The 22,059-nt window shown below is 38.8% G+C and overlaps 1 protein-coding gene across 1 annotated transcript; it reads left to right on the top strand.

Annotated features, from left to right (window-relative positions):
• Positions 1-8,572: 8,572 nt before the first annotated feature.
• On the top strand, positions 8,573-13,029 carry LOC117374315 (homeobox protein Nkx-2.5-like). The gene is made up of 2 exons (XM_033970396.2): positions 8,573-9,037; positions 12,146-13,029. Exons 1-2 carry the CDS (start codon positions 8,683-8,685, stop codon positions 12,718-12,720), a joined length of 930 nt encoding a protein of 309 aa, XP_033826287.1. The 5' UTR covers positions 8,573-8,682; the 3' UTR covers positions 12,721-13,029.
• The last annotated feature ends 9,030 nt before the right edge of the window (positions 13,030-22,059 follow it).

A 22,059-nucleotide genomic window follows, 5' to 3' on the forward strand; every position in this document is an offset into this window, starting at 1 on the left:
ACATAAAACAAACAGTCACTAGTCCCATAGGGTTTCATGTGGATTAAGATACTTCGAAAAACGTTTTTCTTGTATTTTCACAAGCTACAACATGTCGAAACATGAAGGAACCAAGCACTCCTATTGGGGGCTGCGCGAATTGGACTCTAGATATCCAGAGCAGTTGCCAGAGGGGATCCTCTCATCCCTTTCCCAAAACCTGGAAAAAAAAAAATTTCTATATTTTTTCCTATAGCCATTAACAGTAGCCCATTGACCACATTTAGGTCAAAGCCTTGTTTAAAGTAATTGCTGAATGTTGAATCATAATTAGCTATAAAAGTGGGATTTATGCTAAAAGCTAACAAACTTTCATTTTAAGACTTCTGAATGTTTTGGTAACCATCTGATGAGCACAAAACATCCTCTTTTACATGTTACTAGAGAGAAGACCATAACCATGTCATGATATAAACATTCAATTATGTTTATTATGGGAACTGGCGGCAGCATTCCTGTATGTCAGCCCTGGTCATGAATCCACTGACACTGCTAAATCTACATATGTCACCATCCACCCCTGAATAAAACTTTATTTTCATTGCAAGACATAGACTCGCACTTTTCCCACATTTTTACTTTATCTCTGAGATTCTAGCATCGCTTGAGTTCTGGCAGATGATAATTAGTAATACAACTAACAAGCAAAGCTCTGGGACATCCACCTACTCCGCCAAAACAGCCTCCTCCATTTTGAGTTCTTACCATCTGTAACCTTAATCATTTTTTCACACACAATTTCTTTACAGAGAGTTTGAAAGTAGAATCCCTGCCTTTTCAATGTGCTGTTCACATGAACAGACAGAACAGGTAAGAAGTTTAATTTTATGTACCCTGCTCCTTGTGTAAAACTTTAAAATGAAAAAAAAAAGCCTTACCAAGTCACTAATAGTATTTAATAATAATATCTACAGTTTTCTTTTATTCCTTCGATTTCTTTAACATCACTTCAAGTATTGATGTTCCAGAATTTTCTTCAATAGAAGTCCTGTATTTCAGCATTGTAAAGTTTGTGCAGCACCTCTTTAAATCACTATTAAAAACTAGCCTAAGCAGATTTGGAAGTCGTCTCTTGGTGAAATGATGTCTCTGAGTTTGGAAAGTTTGTCCATAAATAACACAGACTTACTGGTTGGAGTTTGAGATGGACCAGACACACTTTCCCATGATTCACTGGGGTCATGTGACTCTGCTCCAAACAACACCATAATGTGAGCTTCAGATTTGTGACTCTAAGTTAAAGTGCATATTACAGGTTAAACTACTCATTTTGCTAAAGCATAACACCAGTATATCTGATAATTTACTAAAAATCTTGCTTGTTTTTGTTTTGTTTTTTACTTCCAGGTTGGACACAGGCAACAGATATGACACACGTATAAAGGCAATTCCATAACTATAGAGCAACCATAATGTTTACAAGGGCCAAAACTTGTCTAAATTACACTAAGTAGATTAATTACAGCACATTTATTTTGTTAAATGAAGGTTTAAAGTTCCAAAAAAATGTGCTCCTTGCCTGCAAATTGTCCCTGCATTCTGGGTGGAGTTTTCAGTGTTGATGACATAGACTGCCTATGATACTGACTATAATAATAAATATTTACCACATGTAATATCCCACTAAACCAAGTGATAGTTAAAAAAACAAAAACCTGCCATACCACTTTGTATTTGTTCATTTTGGACCAATGGTTTAGACCATTGTCTGTATATATAATTGGACATTGCTAGCCTGCTAGCTGCCTTGGTCCAAATAGGAAGTGCTCCATCGACTCACTTTCACGTTCTAGTGAAAAACTATCACCCCTCTCTCCGTTCCTCCCCTGGGAGGCGTCCAGGAGGCATCCAGAATAGATGCCCGAGCCACCTCAGCTGGCTCCTCTCCACATGGAGGCTCTACTCCGAGCTCTTTACTTGTGTGCTAAGGGAGCACCCAGCCTCCCTGCGGAGGAAACTCATTTCAACCGCTTGTATCCACCATCTTGTTCTTTTGGTCATTACCTAAAGCTCATGGCCATAGATGAGGGTAGGAATGGAGATTGAGCAGTAAATCGAGAGCTTTGCTTTTTGACTAAGCTCCCTTTTCACCACAACAGTCCGATACATCGGCCACATCACTGCAGACGCTGCACTGATCTGTCTGTCAATATAATGCTCCATTCTTCCCTCACTCGTGAACAAGACGACAAGATACTTGAACTTCTCCACTTGAGGCATTGTCTCCCCCAAACACCTGGAGAAGGCGAGGCACTACAGTATCTATATTCAAAATCTTTTTTTGTTTATCTGCATAAACCTTTAAATGTTAAATTAGTTAAAGATACACTATGCAACTTTCAGGTAGAGAGATAGGTATCTACCTGTCTCCATGGAGCTGATGATTTCTTAGCTTGGAATGTTCCAGAACATTTCACAATAAACTTGCTTTTATTAATTTTTTATTTTATCACATTTTTATTGCTCAAACATACCTCCCAAAACATGCATTTTTACTGTTAACGGGGTCGTCTCTCCACAGATCTCCAAGGAGATGGATATCAGGTTTGTTGCCATATACTGTGGAACATTCCAGACTAAGTCATATCATCAGACAAGTTGGTGGCAAACCCTCCACTAGAAAAGTCACATAGTGTACTTTTAAAGCTGGGGAATAGCATTAGTATTATTTTGTACCATTAGAGCAGTGAATGTGCAGTAGTGAAAGTGTGTGATGTATGGAGGTTTTAAGGCGATACTGTTGTTTGGACAATGAGGCTCCTCTCTCCTCTGCAGCTCCATTAGACTCACTGTTATCACTGAACAAGAACAAAACTCAGCACCAGCAATGAATCAATTACACCAAAAGCTAGAGCCAAGTTTATATCCTATAGGAATAAAAGACAAGAATAACACATTGGCAGGAGCAGGGCCAAACCAGGACTGTTTCAATCCTAAAATATAGTTTTTTTGCCTAATTGTGCAGTTTACGTCTAAGTAAATTTAAAGATCTAGAAATCAGATTAATTAGATTTGGTATGCATGTAAGTGTGGTACTTGAGACACATTTTGCAAACCATTGCACCTCCAGTGTAGCTTAGTGTTCAATTGATAAAGGTAAGATACTTAAAGGTGCACTACTGCATTATTATGCAAAATTGACTTTTCAGAGTGAGCTTTTAACCATGTTATAGTTGTTTCTTCCCACCATTTACCCACCTGAAGTTGCATTTGGATTGATTCATGCATGTTTGAGCAATCTTTAATCGAAACACCATATTGCAGACCAACCCCCCTGTTTACCACCACCTGTATACACCCACTGCTCTCTACCAACATCGTTCTCCAATTTAATTTAATATTGACAATACTTGTAGAATTTGGAAGTGTCGTGTAGTCATTTGGTAGAAATAAAAAAAAAACCCTGCTACTCTTTAGCGTGATCTGCAGCTATCCATCAGAGCTGCCGATATGTGTGCAGCTCTTTGTTGTGATGACATTAATGGTGCCATCAGCTCCCATTGGGCAGTGCAGTTTTCTTATGTGGAAGTCAGAGGACTTGTTTCTCATTTTAGATTAATATTGCAATTTATCATTATAACATAATGATCCCCAAGTGTCATAGATTATAACTATACAGCAGACACAAGCACAATAGGTTGTCTTTAAAGTTATCTATTTAGCAGCTACTCAATTTAGACTTTTTACTGCTAAAAGTGGCTTTAAAAACTTGCATTCTTACTGTGAGTGCGGTCTCCTGTATGACTTGGCCTTGTGATATCATCTGTCTCCAAGAAAATAGATCAATTTAATGCCATATGGTGGAGCCTGGCCAGCAAAATTACCTCTCAGAATATTTGTGAGTTCACAAAGGTAGGAGAACACATCCATCAGATGGATGCGTAGAACTCAGTTGACTTTGACAGCTACACATATCAATCTGCTGTGAGCCAGGTCAGTGGAACATTCCAGGCAAAGCAACAACATCTTACTCTCCGTCTCTCTTTCTCCACCCTTTCTCTTTCTCTTCCTCTCTCCCCTTCTCCTCTCTTTCCCTCTCTCCGTCTCTCCCCCCTCCCTCTCTCTCCCTCAGTGCGGCGTCAGAGGATTTAAAGCTTATTTAAAGTAAATGGAGGCGCTCTGTACCAGTCTAAACAATCACTTGTGTTTGGTTCTTTTTTATGACGATGTGATCATGATGATGTAGGATCAGCCCGAGAGAGACGCCCTGAAGTCTACTTCACCGGACGGGAAAGATTGAAGCAAAATACAGCAGCTGCAATACCCAGGAAATAGACACATTTCATTGAATTAAAGTATAAATCAAGTATGTAAGTTTTTTAAATCGTCAAAAATATGAGTGTGGTCCTGCTCTTGTCCAAGAACTGAATGAAAACCACTCTTTTTCTTTCACCCCCATTTCTCTCTCCCCATTTCCCTTGCACTCCCCATCTTCCCCTTCCCTCTCCTCACTCTCCCTTTTTTCTTCTCTCCCTCTCTCTTTCTTGAAGACTAATTAGCTTTACTCACATCTCCCTCCATTTCTGTCCTTTTCCTTCTCTTTCTTTCTGACCTCTCTCCCTCTTTTTTCTCCCTCCCTTTCTGCTCCACTTTCTCCATCTTTCTTTCCTCCCACACTCTCTCCTCTCTTCTGCCACCCTCTCCCATCCCTCTCTCTTTCTCCCTCACTCTCACTCCTTCTCTCTCCTCTCCCTCCCTCCTCTCTCATCTCCCTCTCTCTGTCTCTCCCTCCCTCTCTCCCCCTGGTCAGAGCTGATAGGAGCAGATGAACAGAAGAATGTTAATTGTGTTGAGTCTGTTATCACATTCAGGTTATTCTTACTGCTCAGATACAGACTGGACTAGACTGGAGAGCCCATTTAAGGGTCTCCTCCTCCCACTGTCCAAGGGCGTAAATGTAAAACTATTTTGTCTGTCACAAAAATATACACTGAAATGTTTTAGTTTTTATGCAATTTGCAAATAACTGCTCACCATATGCCAATGTTCAATGAGACAAGTGGACTTTTTCTTTGGTTTACTTAACACTATAACCGCACAATACAAAGTGATGTGGGAGGTTGAGGCAAAGGTGGACAATGTGTGGAACTGTGTATGAACATGTTGTATATGTGGACGATACATGATAAATTTGTATGTTTTTGTCTGCTATTATTTTTTCTTCTTTAATCTTAAGTATATAAATAAAGTAGACTTGTATTCCATCCAGCAACAAATCTGTAAATATTGTAAACTAAAGGTGAACGTTACATTCACTGTCATAAGCTTGAAACAAAATGGATCAATCGAAGTTCAACATTTTAGAGGTTAAAGTGGTTAGATAGTTGTTTATCTTTATTCTTGAATGCACACTAACCTTTACCCTGTGTTGCAGCACTGGAATTTCCCCAATGCATCTCATCTTTTGTGAGCAAGAACAGTATTTCCAAAAGTAGGGGGTCATACGGCACTGAGCTGAGAGTCACAACATGATTTAACTGAAAATGTATTATTACAGTGTATTTCTGTACCTGATTTTTGCCCACGCAGTAACAAATCAGGTGCAATGCCTTTGATTGAAAACAGTATATTTAGTGTCCAATGACATACTAAACTAGTCAGATACATCAACATGAAGCATGATTTAATGATACCAATGGCAGTTTCATGTCAGTGGAGGTCCTGAGTTGGTTGCATGATTATTTTGTGTACCCCTGAGATATTAAACTTATGTTATATGATTATTTCTTAACCAAAAAAAGCACAGTTTAGTGTTTTGTTTTATTCACTTAGGTTCAGGCCCCACTCTGAAAACATTAGGTGGTATGCCATGTGCTCTTCTGTACTTCTAAACTCTTTCTGATCATTTCTGTCTTCACTCCGATGCAATAAACTTATGCTTCGGCAGATATTGCTTTTAGTCTTATTTGAACTGCTTCACTCCAGTGCAACAGCTGAGGGTGAGTCTTTGTTCCGTCTGACAACACATTTATATTCTTACACGAATGTTTAAACTGTCAGATAAAATGTGTTCTTTGTGTTTCAATTGCTCGTGCAGTTTGGGTGGAATTTTCTATATTGACGACATGGATATAAGAGTTCCTTTCTAGGTCTGAGCTCCACTCCTTATAACTTTCAACTAAGTTTTCTTCACAAACTGCCACTTGACTGATGTAACTGTCACAAATATTTACCACACTGACTATCCCAACAAATTAAGTAATAAAAAGCATGTAATCTGTCTGTTTTTTGGGTTTGATACAATTCATTCAAATGGCCTTTTTCTAGTTTTGACTTAATTTGGTGCGATAATACCTGGAAGTAATATTTGAAACCTAAAAAAATGGCCGAGTAAAATGAGTATCTAACCTGTCTTAGGCATTCTACCATTAGTTATGTCTCAAACCTTTAGCTATAATCTACACAAACAGCTCCACTTCTTCTGAATTCTCCAGTCCTTTTCATTACAAACTCCATTCAGATCCCTGCTCTCTCTTCCGCCTCCTGCCTCCTAACTCCTCCCTCCTCGTCTCTTCTAACCTTCTCCCCACTGCCCCATTCTAATGTCCCACCATTCACCGCTCCAACCCGGGACCCCTCACACCCCATGCACGCTACAATTTGGACAGTTTACTCCAAAAACGACTGATTACAAGCTTCGGAGGAACGTTTTGTCCGTCCTAAGATCGCCAGCAGATATTTGGTCTTACATCGGTGCAACTTGCAAGTCCTCAAGTAAGTTTGGGAAGATATTTACGTTTTTGGAAGAATGAAAAAAGGAAGGGAAAATGTAAGATGTAAGATTTAACATGGGTATCTTCTGAACAACTTCTGGATATTTTTGACATATTTTTTTGAGGGGGTTGAATTGGGAATTAAGCAACATCAGCAAAAAGACTTGAACTACATCTTGTTGAGTTGTGAAGGACAAATCAAGCAAGCTATAATTTTTGAAACCTCAAACTTGAATTTTTAAGGAAACTGTCTCGCAATTTTGCTATTTGAATTCAGAAATAATTCCATTTCAAGTTGAAATTCTACTTTTGGTGTGTGTTTTTTGTTTTTTTTAACTAGACATTTGATAGGTGAACCATTTGAAATAGATATCCAAAAGAATGAGTTGTTTATAAGACTTTTATGCTTTGCTACTCATTTTGATTCAGTGTACTTATTAGGAAAACTTTCAAAATCCTAATTTACAATCTTACCTTACAGGAAAAATGACTTCACTGGATGGCGTTTTCTTACTTTAACTATTGGTCTTATAGTTTGCACAAGTCAGTTAGTCTGCATGATGTGGGCGTGAAACAATAACATCTGTCTAAATATGTTTAACAAGCTGGGGCTAAATGTTTAAATGATTTGACTATTTGTGGGATAATTTCAAGCAAATCGTATCTGACAAAACACACACAACCAGGCACCTTTATTAATTGCAATAATTCACTTAGCAATTTGTTTCCAATTTCCTGCATTCATACTGTATGTTGTAATGTTTGGCCATATCAGGGGTTTTCAGTCAAAAATTGCAACTAGTTTTGCAAGTTAGCATCATTTTATCAACAATTGTTTAATTAAAGGCTTAAAGGGAATGTCTTATATTAAAGATAGAGATTAGTAGAAGATTTTGGAATTACAAATGTGTGTTATAGTCATTCAATGCAAAATTACATAATTGAAGTAGTGGCTGCTTCTTATTTCTCTCAGTATAAATTGGCCTTATCCAGACGCATGAAAAATAGTTTAAAGGTGGATTTACTGTGGTAGCAAAGAATTTATGTTAAATGGAAAAAACTAAATGATATAGGACCTGTGTTCCCCAAGGCATCAAACACGCAGAAAACCAGACCAAGAGCAGTGTAAACCAAGCACTCATTTTGTTAACACTTGGTCTATAGATTGTATATAATTGTACAGCATTAGCTCTCCAGGCTTTTACGCGTTTTTACGTTCACAACTTTTTATATTGTTCTAAATGTACCTAATTTGAACGTAAACACTTGCGTAAATTACTCGATGGGGCCAACTTTTACGCACGTGTGACATTTTGCTTTTTCATGGACCTGGATGAACAATATAAGTAGCCCACGCTAAGTGCATCTTAACAGCACTTTTTAATAGCGTGACTCGTTGCCTTGACTGCATGACTAATGTTTTGTTTAACTTTTACGCACACACTTTATCGAGTATTTCAATAACTAAGTAGGTTTTCATAAATGAACACATTCTGACGCTGTCGCTGACGCTGTAATATTTGTGCATACCCGAGGATTTTTTTTTTTTCTAAAAAGGAGGTGTTTTTGGCCATCTTTTCATTTTTGACCACCTGGACAACTTTTGCAGTAAGTTCTCTCGTAACACTTTCGCCGTTTAAATGAGTTTTTGAACTATACAAGTTATTTTGGAGTAATTTACCCTCGTTTTTTATTTTTATTCTTTGTTTTTTTTTTTTTTTTTTGCTACTTTTGTACAATGTCTGTGTAATCCCTCAGTATTCCCAGTAGGGCCTATAGTAAAAGAACATTGAATTGTGTCAACTGAATAACATTTTTAAATCCCTTGTCTTGTGAAGATTTGGACAGAACTTAAAAGACTTGTTATTAGAGGTGTTTTTGAGGTCGTTTTTACGTGCGCCTTTTTGGAGTAGACCGTCTCTGGAGCTTGATGAGCAAACCACTGTTAGACGCGAGTTTCCTTTGGGACATGGAGGACGTAGGGCTGCAGAGCGCGTCCACGCCATTCTCTGTAAAAGACATCCTTAAATTAGAGCAACAACAGCAGCAACAGCAGCAGCAAAGATGTTACCCCTGCGCGCACCCGCCACCGACCCTCTGCGCGCCCCCGATACTCACAGGAGGGCCCCACGACATGGACGCGCCCGAGGACAACCTGGCCTACCTCAGCGCGCTCACGAGGGGTCACGAGGGCGAGCAGGAGCAGCGGGATCTATTCACAGCATCAGCAGCAGCAGCGGGAAGGAAGGAGGAGGCACGCGGCGACATGGACGAGCACGACCCCGGTGAGTAAAAACACACGGTTAAACAGAACAAACATGCGTCCTGTGGCGTGCTCGCATGGACCTCAATAAACCATATAACCACTTATAAAAATCTAATGCCGTGGTTAGCGCCATAGGCCACTTTGAATTTGAAACTTTTAACAGAAAAAGATTTGAAAATAAAATCATCCAGTACAGAGTTTTAGCTCAGAGTTTTAGCTCACTGCATTTTAAAATCCTCAATTCTTCAAAAGAATCAATAGTAAAATAATTCACTTTTTTTTGCTGATTTTATGCCAGCAAAAAAACAAAAAAACAAAAGAAGTATAAGCTAGTAAAGCCACGTCAGTCAATTAAAATCTATTGACTTGAAAAGTTTTAATTTAGGGCCAAACTGAAAATAGACGCGTTACTCATCAAAAAGTAGTAGTCATATTAGGACATGGTTTCAGATTGGAAATAGAGTAGCCTACTGTATTAGGCCGTGTGACTTGTGTTTATCTAAACTATTTTAGTAATTGCACGTGAAAACAGGAGGAAATGTACATATATATGTGAAGGACTGGCCTGAGATGGGCCTGGGTGGAGCTGCGTAAAGTTTACGTTTAAATTCAGTTCAATTTGCGCATAAGATATACTTAATAATTCCACAAAATGTAGGCTATAGGTTACATAGATGCAAAATATTTCCAGTATGTTGAACCTAGATGCATATTTCTCATTACGAATAAACAAATAACAAAAGCAAAAATGAACAATGTTTATGGCGCACGTCAAGCAGTGGTCAGTAGTCTGTTTCAGGTGTATTAATGCTACAATTTAGACATAAAAAAAAAAAAATTATGTTATGTAGTATAACTAATTTCATTGTTTTATTTAATTTCATCGGTGCCATTTATGTCTAGTTTAGTTTAGTTGGTGCATAAACTTTGTTACGGGCGCCAAACGGGGCAATAATGCTCCTTTTGACAAACACTGTCCTCATCATAATAATGGACAGTTGAATGTCTCTAGAAATATCTTTGAATAATGAAGATAAGCGACAGGAAAGTTAAGTTGTACTGAACAGCACACAAAAATATTTAGTTGGGCTTAATTGATGCGCTTGATTGAATATGATGTAACAAAGACCAGACAGTAATAGCTTTTCTCCCATCTCCACATGCGTAATTGTTAACTACCCTCTTTATATACAAGATGTTTCGACTGAATAGTAAAAATAAAAATATGATCCATTAAAAAAGATTAAAGTGGAATTTTAAAGTTGAAATGGCCTGGTGCGCAGATGACCCAGGGACTTTGCAGACATATTTTAGACTTATGAATAAATTGATTGACATAGTAAAGTTATATAAATATCATGGTCAGGAAATAAATTGAATGGAAATAGAACAAGAAGGAGCGACTTTTAACTACTTTTAAGATTGCTCTCTCTCGCATTGCGGTGAAATAAAGAAATATCGATGAAACAAAACATGGAAACGTCGTTAACGATGTTACTAAGGCTGGTCTGACAAAACCGACGCTTAATCGAATCAAACTAAAGCACTTCTCTTAATTGAAACTCGTGTGAACAGTGCGCTAATGTACCGCCTTATTATGGACAATTACAGACTCCTTATAGACTCCAACACAAGGACATAATTATTAGGAACGGCACCTAATGGTTAATGCTGAGAGTTTGATGACGGCGGCGGTGCGTAATGACCCTTATTAAAAGGCTACACAATTTTTTTTTATTTTTTTTTATTTTTTATATTGCAGTGGCCAAAGTAAACTAAACTAAAATATAACGTATAAATATAACGTATACTACTTGTTGATTCAGCCAGATGCAATAATAAATCATATACTAAATTCATAGTTTGATCCCATTGAAAAGGGGACATACCGTGTTTTGTTTTCACTAATTTACTCACGCTGATTTGCAGTTTCATATTATTAAGTTTATTATATTATTTGTGCTATTATGTTATTTGAATAAACATCTGACCACAATTCAATATATTTTTTTTATTTACACTTAGTTATAGTTATTAGTTATTAGTTACATAACCTGTAATCTCAAAATGAAGTGAATTAAATGCCCCAAAATAATTAGGCCTATGAAAAGTATTTATTTTTTAATATAACAACAACAAAGAATTATAGGGTACAAACTTTTTTATTATAATATTTGAGGAAAAAATAATAAACCAACACCACATGTAGCAACATATTACGCACAACTAACTTCACGTATTGCATTGATTATATTTGGAATGAATGGCTGAAAAATAATTGGTCAAGAATAAATGCAATTCTTATAGGTTCATTTAGTTACATATATTCTCTTGGTGAAGAAAACACCGCCTATGACACCACGGCTTCATCCACGATTTACAAAAGTGCCTGTCTTTTAGTGACTGAAGACTAATGTACACATAACAGGAACTAAACGGTGCGTAATGAAGTCATTCATGTTGCGACCTCAATAAAAATGTGGTTGGCTCACGGCTGTAAACTGCGCCATAAATCTGCCTCGTTGGTTTAACTGAGCCTAAGTAGTGAAGTCTGACACCCGTCTTTGAGGAGTTTTATTGACAGAATGAATGTCACTTTATACCTGCAATTTAATTTTCAAGTATTGTACAAATACAGTATGGACATATGCCAGGTCAATGGGGAGTGAAAGGGTTTAGGACTCCTTATTTAGAAGAGTCAAACATATATTTACGGGAACTTGGAGCTAAGACAGGAGTTCTAGAGTAACGAGGACTTAGGTTGTATTTGTTTAGCAACAGAAGAGAAGTCTGGAGCGATTCAGTGCCACTGCGTAAAGAGCATGTGTCAAACGCAGGTGATTTAAGGCGGTGACACGCGTAAAGTGGCGCCAGTGAAGAGTCTCGAGACAAAAGCTCGTCTGTGCCGGACCAGGAACTGAGTCCAGACTGGTTTGTCACGTGATGAAACACAACATGGAGTGGCAGAGTCCGTGCCTCTAGAACCACATCTCAATCTGCGGCTCATGAAATTTGTCACAGGTTTTTATCACAAACCGAAGAGTGCGCGTGAAGGGAGACAGCGTTTATTTCCATTATTCAGTTATACATCCATTATATTTATGTGTTTGTGTATTTGTGTTCACAGAGGGTCTTGTGCTGATGAGAGAGGATACCTCGGAGTCTACGCGCGCTGAAGGAGAGCGGCGCGCACAGAAACCCCGGAGTCGTAGGAGGCCCCGGGTGCTATTTTCTCAAGCGCAGGTGCTGGAACTCGAGAGGCGCTTCAAGCAGCAGCGGTACCTGTCCGCCCCGGAGCGAGAGGCCCTCGCGGCAACACTGCGGCTCACGTCCAACCAGGTCAAAATTTGGTTTCAGAACCGGCGCTATAAGTGCAAGAGGCAGCGCCAGGACCGTACCCTCGAGCACGCGCCCCCGCCGCCTCGTCGAGTGGCAGTGCCAGTGCTCGTGCGCGACGGGAAACCGTGCATCGGAGGCGCACAAAGTTATTCGGGCCCCGGGTATGCGCCCGGATACAGCTACGGCGGCTACGGCGCGTACTCGTATAGCGCGCCCGCGTGCACGAGCAATTACAGTTGTACGTACAGTGGACTGCACACCCTCCCATCAAACAACGGCTCTTTCACGAGCGCCAACCTGGGGTCCACGCAGGCGCAAACGCAGGGTCCCATGAGCGCCTGCCAGGGCATTCGTGCGTGGTAACAAACAGGCCACGTGACCACTAAACTGGATCTACCTGGACCCCTGGGTCTACTGTCGCTTCACGTAGGACCAAAGCCTCGGTTCAGCCTGGACTCAGGACTTTGTGGAGTCTAGAACCTCAACTGCTTTAACTTGACTTTATAAAAGTTTCCAAATAAATGCGCAGATGCCGAGCCTCCTGCTGTGTCTCCTTCAGCAGTGCGCGTTGGTCCACTTTAAATGATTTAAATGTATTAATGAGTGTTATTGGTGTTATTGTGTGTTGCTTTATTCAGCTTAAAGATTTGAACATGCATTTGCAATTTATTGATATTGGGGTTAATAATTAACACATTTTAAATAAAAAAATAAACAATTTCTAAATACATTTAGAATGGCATTTTGTGGCATAAGCCTTTAATAGCTACAGGGTTAGGGTTTCTTAGGTTACCATGTTACATTAAACAGACACAGTCTATAGGCTAAAGCCGAGCGCTGGTCAAACTGGTGTAGATACGGCTCTTGTTCCAGACTCCTGGATTACAGCTGCGTATGGGGCTAAGGGGACCTCCGCTGTTCGTAAACGCGGGCTCGGGTCTTTGGGCCGAGTGACGCTTTTGTCCCGCTGCCACAAGCCACAATGAGGCGCGCGCTGTCCCACGGAGATCCCCGGAGGAGCGCGAGACGAGCCCGGGAGCGCGCTCACGGCACAAAGGGGCACAGGGCTCGCCAGATTGACGTCCTAATATTCCCCATTAAGAGGGACTGAGCAGGCTCGCGCTGCAAAAATGTGTGCGCTTTTGTTCCAGCCGCGGAGCCTGTGGAGCGCGCGGACAGCGGGGGCTCGTGCAGAGAACAAGCCCCATCAATGGCAACAAGTTTCCGCTTTTGTTTCCGGAACGAGCTGGAGGAGGGGGCCTTTATTTCTGCCAAGAGGGTCATTCACCTCCAGCCTGGACACAAAGCGCTCACCCACCACTGAAGAAGAACAGAACAGGCGAAATCTGGACCCACGTGAATCTGGAGGGGTTTACTTTAAAATAATATTAGTCAAGTGCAAGTGAAAAGTTATATCAACAAAAACTACAAACAACAATGAACTTTTCTTTCACTTAATCAGCATTTAAAATATTCCTACAGGCTGTTGGCTGTTTTCAGATCAGAATGTGAGTGATGGGGTCCAAAAGCCTCAATCCTACTCGGGGGTAATTACCCTGCTACTGGGTTTCACATGACATCACAGCATCCTATAGTCAGATAATAATATTTAGTTTAGCAGAATTTTGTTGTAATAGTGTGTTCTTGAGTCTAGCAGTCAATCATCAGCTTCAGTATTTATAGATTTATCTTGCATATATATTTGTGGGGGGATATTTCATGGTTACATTGTCATTCACATCTGGCAGTATAACATTATCACATTTTAAAGTCTGAAAACCACTAATATTTCTAAATATCACAAAGGAAAACCTGCAAACTGTGAATCCATACGGTCAGATCATCCCAGTAAACACCCCAGTATAAAGCCTGCAGATTCATGATTGTAATTTTACCTGCTCCATCTCAATTGGAATCTATTTAGTTTGTCCACTCAGCTTTGAACTGTCATATGAAACAGAGAAAGAAAACAAAACTGAGAAAGTCATTGCTAGCTTATTGTTTGAAAAAAATGTAAGCCACCATTTTGGGTAAATTCATGCTTTGTAATTGCAATTGTATTAAACTAATCGAAAGGTGCAATTCATGGTTAAAGATGTACTATGTAACTTTTCTAATAGAGGGTTAGCCACATTCTTTTCTCCAAGTGAAGTCAATATCGTTTTGCCTTGAAGGTCCACGCAAATAAAAAACAAAACAATGACATCTATTAGGAGACAAGAAGTGGCAAACCCTTCATTAGACAAAGTTACATAGTGCACCTTTAACCATCACATGGACTCATAAACTGTTAATCTTACTGACGCTAGCTTCCACTTCAGGTAACTAAAAAACAATGTTACATATGTCCAAACCGGGCCTTGTCTCCATTTATCAGTGTTTTTGAATACTGTGTCGTTGTTAAGAGCTTCTGGAGGAGGTTGTATTCATGTGTAAATGAAATGTCAAAACACACTTACACTCTCCTCATCGGTGCATCTGATTGGCTGATCACAGGAGTAAAGCCCTGCCCACAAAGGCAGGTTTAAACAAAGTACTTACAAAGTAGATTCCCGTTGGAACTCCTGCGTGCATGGAAATTATTGTTGTAATTGTTGAAGTCTTATACCTGTTCAAACCTTTTTGCAATTAGTGTGACAGCATATAATGTCGCCAATCAAGTGAAACTGTGTGGATTTTAATACATAACAGAACATTTCCTGGATTACCACTCGATGACATCATGCAGTGAGACCAAGCCTTTGAGAAGGGGCTGGCTCGGGCAGTATCACTTCCATGGGGGTCATTTTCGAAACCAACTCTAATCCACACAACACACACTAAAGACAAAAAAGGGTTGTTTTACCTCGACATTTTTTGGTGAGCATCTGTCACCTTCCTCAGAAAAGTCATCCTGAAAAGAGTGTGGCCAATGTGGCAAACCTGTCACATCCGTCAGACTGGCCACATCTGCAAAGATATTAAGGTTTCCATCCTTACGTTTATTTGATTTTTTTGTCACCACTAGATGGGAGATGTGAAACTTGTCCCCCCTCCCTTCACCTGGCCTGTGTTCAGATTCACCTGTGCTCTCTGGTTCTTCTATCACAATATATTTCCATTGGTACCACTTTAAGTGGTAGTTTTTTAGAAAAAAAAATGAAAAGAAAAGTACAAAAACACAGAAGTAGTGCTGAATTACAATATGTTATACCTCTACTTTGTCATCGACACCAGAAATTGTGGGAAATAAGAATGTCAAGATCCTTACTTCAGACAATAGGAGTTTCTTGCGCCAAGTGTCAAGTGTGTAAATCAGTACTGTGCAAGCAAACTATTATAATTTGCTGACATAAGAGTATGATGTGTGCTGCATAGCAATAGCATACACTAAGCTACAGATAATCAGTAATTAATAATGACGTTATGTGGTTCACTTATGAATAGTTTTGCATATACTACCAGGGTTGTCAAAAGTATCAGTATACTTATACTATAAGTATACTAATCAATGCCAAAACTAGTATCACCATAAATCACTGTAGTAAACAATACACTAACACTCCAATGACTGGGACAAAAAATTCAAACATTTAATTTTGACCCATAAGGAAAAAATATATTTTAAAAAATTACTTGGTAGTGCCACCCCACATATCAATTTTCATTGGGGCAATGGGAGCATGGCTCAAAAACAAATTGATAGATCATTTCCCAGCATGTAAAAAGTTGTATTATGACCCTGCCCTAAACCCCACAGGGTGTCAGCAATATTGGATCAAACCGCGGACCGGCAAAAGTGTACCCTGACATACTTTTGACATCTCCTCCTCATCAAAAACACAAACTACATTCTCAACTACATGGGAGTTTGTTCAAAATGGTGAGAGGTGAGAGAAGTTGGATTATGTTCAAAATGAGACGACCATGAGCTCCTTCGTTTCACACACGTCACTGAAATAAACAAATCAGATTACAAGGTCGACCCTCCTCAAAAAATGTAAGTAAGTAAAATGTATCTAAGTATTCCTAGTTCTGCAATCTGTCTATACTCTTTAACATTTCAAGCAAAAACAAACAAAAAACACAAAACAAACATGTCATAATGTCAAAACTGTACAAGATTAAGATCTTATGTGATTAACTTTAACATTTTTACCAAACATAACGGAGAGTTGGGCCTTAGTTAACAATCACTTACTTTGAGAGAGTGACTTTTCCATATCCATTATTCTTTTACTAGAAGAAAAAATGCGTACAAATGAATGCACAATTTTTTTTATTTTTTTTTATTTTTTTAAACACAATTTTAGTTCTCAAACTCTTGAGAATGAATATTGACACGTTCCTGATGGGGTAGGTCTCAACTCACCAGTGATTCAGTCCAATCACAGGGCAGCATTGTGGTTTGGACAGAAGCCAGCGTCAAACAAACCAAAGCAAACAGGACCGAAAAACGTAGTAAGTACAGTAGTGTTTAGTTTTTTAAAATAGATGTGGAGGGGAGAAGTTTGTGTATTTGTGAACATGGAAGATGTCCATGCTTTTCTCTCAACTTGATGAAGTTAGAGTTAGAAGTTAGATTTTTCTGTTGAGACGTTTCAGCCAATCAGAATTAAGTATTTCTTTGAATTCTCCGATCATTGCTTCCGATCGCTTTTAGCGAGAGCCGTCCCAGATAGATGTGTAGAACTCTATTCAGACGGATACACATGTCAATCTAGTGACATGTCAATTGTCAAAAATAATTTAAAACTTACTGAAAATTGCATAACCAAGGCCAAATGCCTTCAATGAACATTTTTATTTTGTCGACTTAAAATATTTCTGTAATTTTGTGTAGATGATGGTTGACCCATGAGCTCCTTCGTTTCACATGCATCAATGAAAAAATTATCTGTAAAATCACTTGATTTATAAATGAAAAGAAAACTTTACTGGAGGACTCTTCTGTGTGCTAATGCTAATTTCACTGGAAATAATCTATACCTACAAATAACTGAGTAGTCTTTACTACGAATTAAATGTGTTGTTAGATTTTGTTTCAATAAAAGTTAGAATTAGCACTGAGGCACAAAAACACACTGCACAAAACCTCCTCCCTGTGTCCTCCCTGTGAAGTTTTCCCTGCCGCTGTAAAGTGTTTAACATGTTGTCAGTGACATTGACCCACAGCTGCCTCATCTGTCAGTACTGTACATCTGACCAGAACTAGCCACATACAGTTGTGCACAGAACCTATTAACTATTACTAAACAATATGGCTAATGCCATTGTACGACAACTTTAAACAAACGTCTGTAACTATATTATATCACTAACTAATTATATCACATAATATTGTAAGCTTTAACCTGTATCAAATGTTTACATTGTTTATGTTATGTGGTATTATTCACTCAGATGGTGATTGTTGTAATGTATCACAGTTGAACTTGTATGTGAAGTGGAGGTCCTCGTATGTTATGCGTTAACACTACTTATTCACTGCAATTAGTTTATAAGCTCTTTTCACAACTCACAGAGACCCAAGCTGAGTTTTTCTGTTCTAACTGAAAAATGGTAAATGGAAAACTACATTCTATATCAGAACTTGTGTTGTTCTACGCACTGTTATAAGTGTCACTGTTGTACTGCTGAAGCACTCATCAACTGCACGATAAAACACTTTCTAATTAGATGCAGACAGCACTCAGGCATATTTGACCCCAAGAGCTTATATATCTGTACTGGAGGATGGATTTCCCTCAAATTCACTGTGAAATATGAGGTACAGTACAGGACTTTTAACATGAATAAATGCCATTCAGGTCCGGTTTGCACAGGTGTATGGATGTGTGACATTCAAAACTCCTCAGATGACGCTGTGAAGACTCTGGTCGACAGTTGGCCAGATTTTAATGTTGTCTATAAACCACAGGTGACAATGAAACACTAAAGTTTACTTGTAAGAAGATTATGGATAAAAATCAACTGGCAAAAGTGGTTACTGAGAAACCACATTAAAAAAAACGGCATTAAAAAAAATGTTATTTTTGCCTATGACATCGTTGTTTTCCAGATGGAAGAAATGTTAAATGACACAGTAGTAAGACTCCTCTGGAGGCGCTCACCAAAGGTCTGTTGGTTTTAGACTGGACCAAAGAAAGACTTCTCCAGCCCACAAATGCACTTTTTCTTTTCTGTAGTTTATATATAAAATCATGAATAGATAAAACCGAATAAAGATTTAATGTAGAGATAAACAAAAATATTTATACAAATGATATTTGTTAGACTTGTTTTTTCATCCTCAGCTTAGCTTTGTGGTACCAGCGTCATGATGCCATCATCATAAAAACATAACAGAGCACTTAAAATTGCGTTGACCTATTTTGTTACCTTTTTCCATATTCAGTTCATGTGCACTAAATCAATTGTTTCAACTTGAAAAAAAATAAAAATAAATTGAGTGAGCTAATTGTTTTTCCCACAGCCAAACCATGTCATTGTCAGACTTGAACATGTCTCGCTGCTCTCTCCTGCCTTCTTCAATTGCAGCACTATGTAACTGTTCTGGTGGGGAGTATGTCTCCTGGGGATATTATTGCCTGAAATGTTCAACGCCAAGATTTAAAGTAGTAGTAGTATTACAGCTCCATCTGTAGACCAACTCTAGAGACTCTACAGACATAATTAACCTGAAAACAGACTAAGCAAGCATCTGAATACAAACCCTATTATCCTGTAGGCCAATATATTTTACTTGTCCTCTGTCTCAAAGTAAAACCCCCTTTGTCAAAACAGCCTCAATAATCTTTTTTGTCTTTGTAATGGACACGGAGTATGACAATGTGGAGCGGCTGAAAAACAGATGAGTCTACATTTTGCGTGTTGCATGGTTGTGTTGTCATACGGTTGTGTTTGTGCCTCCAGACTCATGTATCAGATTGGTCACAGACATTGTTAAGCATTTGTCCAACCCAACCACAGCCTGTTAACGCACCTGTACCAGAGTTTCTTTCAGGGATTTGAGCAAAAATTTTCTCGATTGCCTGAAATACTCCACAGTAAAGTATTCAATGTTCTATTGTACATTCACTCAATTACAAGTGGTTTTATTGCTTAAATAATAATAATATAATTCAAAAGCACACATTCATACTGTGAGCGGGGTTGCTTCTCCACAGATCTGACTTATAACTTGGCTTAGTTGTGTCACCTGTGTGTCTGCATGGAGATAGATACAGTATGTTTAATGCATTGATGTGGAACATTCCAGGTACAGCAACCACATCTCTATGGAGACAAACAGGTGATGGACCCTCATCCAGAATATTATAGTGCCAGACTTTCAGACAGAATAGTGCCTCTAGTCAGAATCATACCACCAGGAAATGTTGATACATCAGCTGCAAAGTATCATCAACATTCTCCAGGGAAACTAGAGGCACTGCTCTGTCTGAAGCAGTTACTCAAGTTAGACTTTGATCCTTGTTTTAATCTGATTTAGTACTAGAACAGGTGAGCTGATTTGTGCTGCTGAACATGTCTCTCTCAGATAACAAGCTAGCTAGGTTAAGTCTTTCTCACATTTTTTTGTTTAAAATCAAAGACTTAAGCGTGACAATGAATGTTTTTGTTGATCACAGACTCTTGAAAATGTCTTTGAAAATTTTATCAGACGTATGCTGCACTATTTTCCAGTAGAACATCAAGAGTTTCAACCTCAGCGTGTTCTAGCTAAATTAATTAAACAATATGGCTAATGTCTGTGTAATCCCTCAGTCATCCAGGTCTAAGCCATGGCAAAAGATAAAGTTTAAATCTGTCAACTGGACAAACTGTCAAGTCCCAAAGCAAACAAAAGAAACAAAAGAGAACAATAGTAGGGCCATTAAAGGTTGAACAGGGCCATTAAGGCTGAAACTGGAGACAATAGCTGTTTACAGTTTCAGTGTAGTTAGCCCCTCCCTTCAGACAGATATAAGGCAGTGTCCACCAGTAATCTGACCAGAACTGAAGAAGCGGCTTGTATGAGCAGCAAAACATCTTCACTCCTACAACGATTTGTCCAGTTGACAGATTTAATATGGCTAATGCTAACTCAAAGGTTAAAGTAAACATGAAAAAAATGTCTGTTACTTGTTTAAGTCACAGAATATTTAAGATGTATCAGTTGTTTAGACCGTGAACCATTCATATCCATTCTTCGTGATTAGCATTGCTGTAGTACATTACAGTTGAAGTCGTATGTGAAGTGGGAGTCTTTTGATCACCATTATTAACCATGAACCAATTAAACAGCATCTCACCATAGAATTCTGACCTATCGTCCATCTCTTATTTACTGTTTTTTATCACTTCTCACGGCTACAAATATTGGCCTAGAGAGCTCAAATTTGATTCACTATTGCGTGATCCTGGCATGAATATAACTAATAATCATATGAGCAGTGTACACTGTAGCATCCCTTACCCTATACATGAAACATTAACATACGAAAATTAAATTCCATGTATAAAAAAAAATCTGTTACGAATATAGGGTATTTTTCACAGTTGGCCAGCAGGAGTGCAAAGTGCAAAAATCTTACACACCCTTGCTTAGTCCAACTGGGTTTAAATTTACATTACTAAGACCCCATCCAAATTGGTAAAATGCTCCTAGGAAACTGCTTTCCTATCACTGAACTGGATGTATGTCATCCGGTTCAATGATAGAAATTTCTGATCAACTTTCTGTTCTGAACTTTCAATTCTTATCTGAATTAGTCAGTGAAGTTAGGAAGGAGTAAGGAAAGGAGCAGATAGTAGCCTGGGCGGCTGTCAAGAAGAGAGAATGGCATGATGCTGCGTTTGCAAGTCCCCAGCGGTCACATGGGAGGCATGTGCACAGGGATGTGAGGACCATCATTGCTGCCTGTGACTTAATTATTATTACTGTGGTATCAAAATTGGAATTGTCTATCGAGCCAACTCCTTAGTAATGAAATCGAGTTTGAAATTTTTGTATCGTGACAACGTTAATATATTCTATTTCGTACATATTATTTTGAAGTAACAGTGCTTTTAAATGATGGCTGCAGATTTTTCCCACCTCTTTCCAGGCTCTGTCCTCAGTAAACTTGAGTCCGCTGCTCTCATCCTGCATGTCTGGGTCTCATCTTCCCACGGCTCTGTACAGGAAGTCCATAAATCAGCCACTTTCACTAAACATGCATCAGCCTAATCTCCTCTCACACTCACCTGTGCAGTCTCACCAGGAGGACCTTTTATCAACACACTTTCTCACAACAGACACATGCAGTCAAGTGGAGTCTACGGTTTTATAAAGGTGTTTTACTGAATATGGTATGTTTTAAAGGTTCATTATGAAACTTTTTTTGGTTAGGGGTTTGCCGCATGCTTGTTATTTTGTTGCCTGGAATACTACACAGTATGGCATTAAACTTGAACTTGCATGTATTCAGATAACCAAAACAACCAGGAAAAGCATGCATTCTTACTGTGAGCGGGCTCACCTCTCTACAGATCTGACCTGTAACTTGGCCTGGTGGCATGCTTGTCTTTATGAAGATAGATACGTTTAATGCCATTTTGTGCAACATTCCAGGCAAAGCAAAAACTTACAATAATTAATGGTTTCATTTCATCACAGCTGTTGTGGGTAAAAAGATCATGATGAACAGAGAGAAGAATGTCCTAAATGCAAAACATTTCACACTGTCTTTAATGGTCACT

Source organism: Periophthalmus magnuspinnatus, chromosome 1, assembly GCF_009829125.3.
Source record: "Periophthalmus magnuspinnatus isolate fPerMag1 chromosome 1, fPerMag1.2.pri, whole genome shotgun sequence".
Classification (NCBI taxonomy): Eukaryota; Metazoa; Chordata; class Actinopteri; order Gobiiformes; family Gobiidae; genus Periophthalmus; species Periophthalmus magnuspinnatus.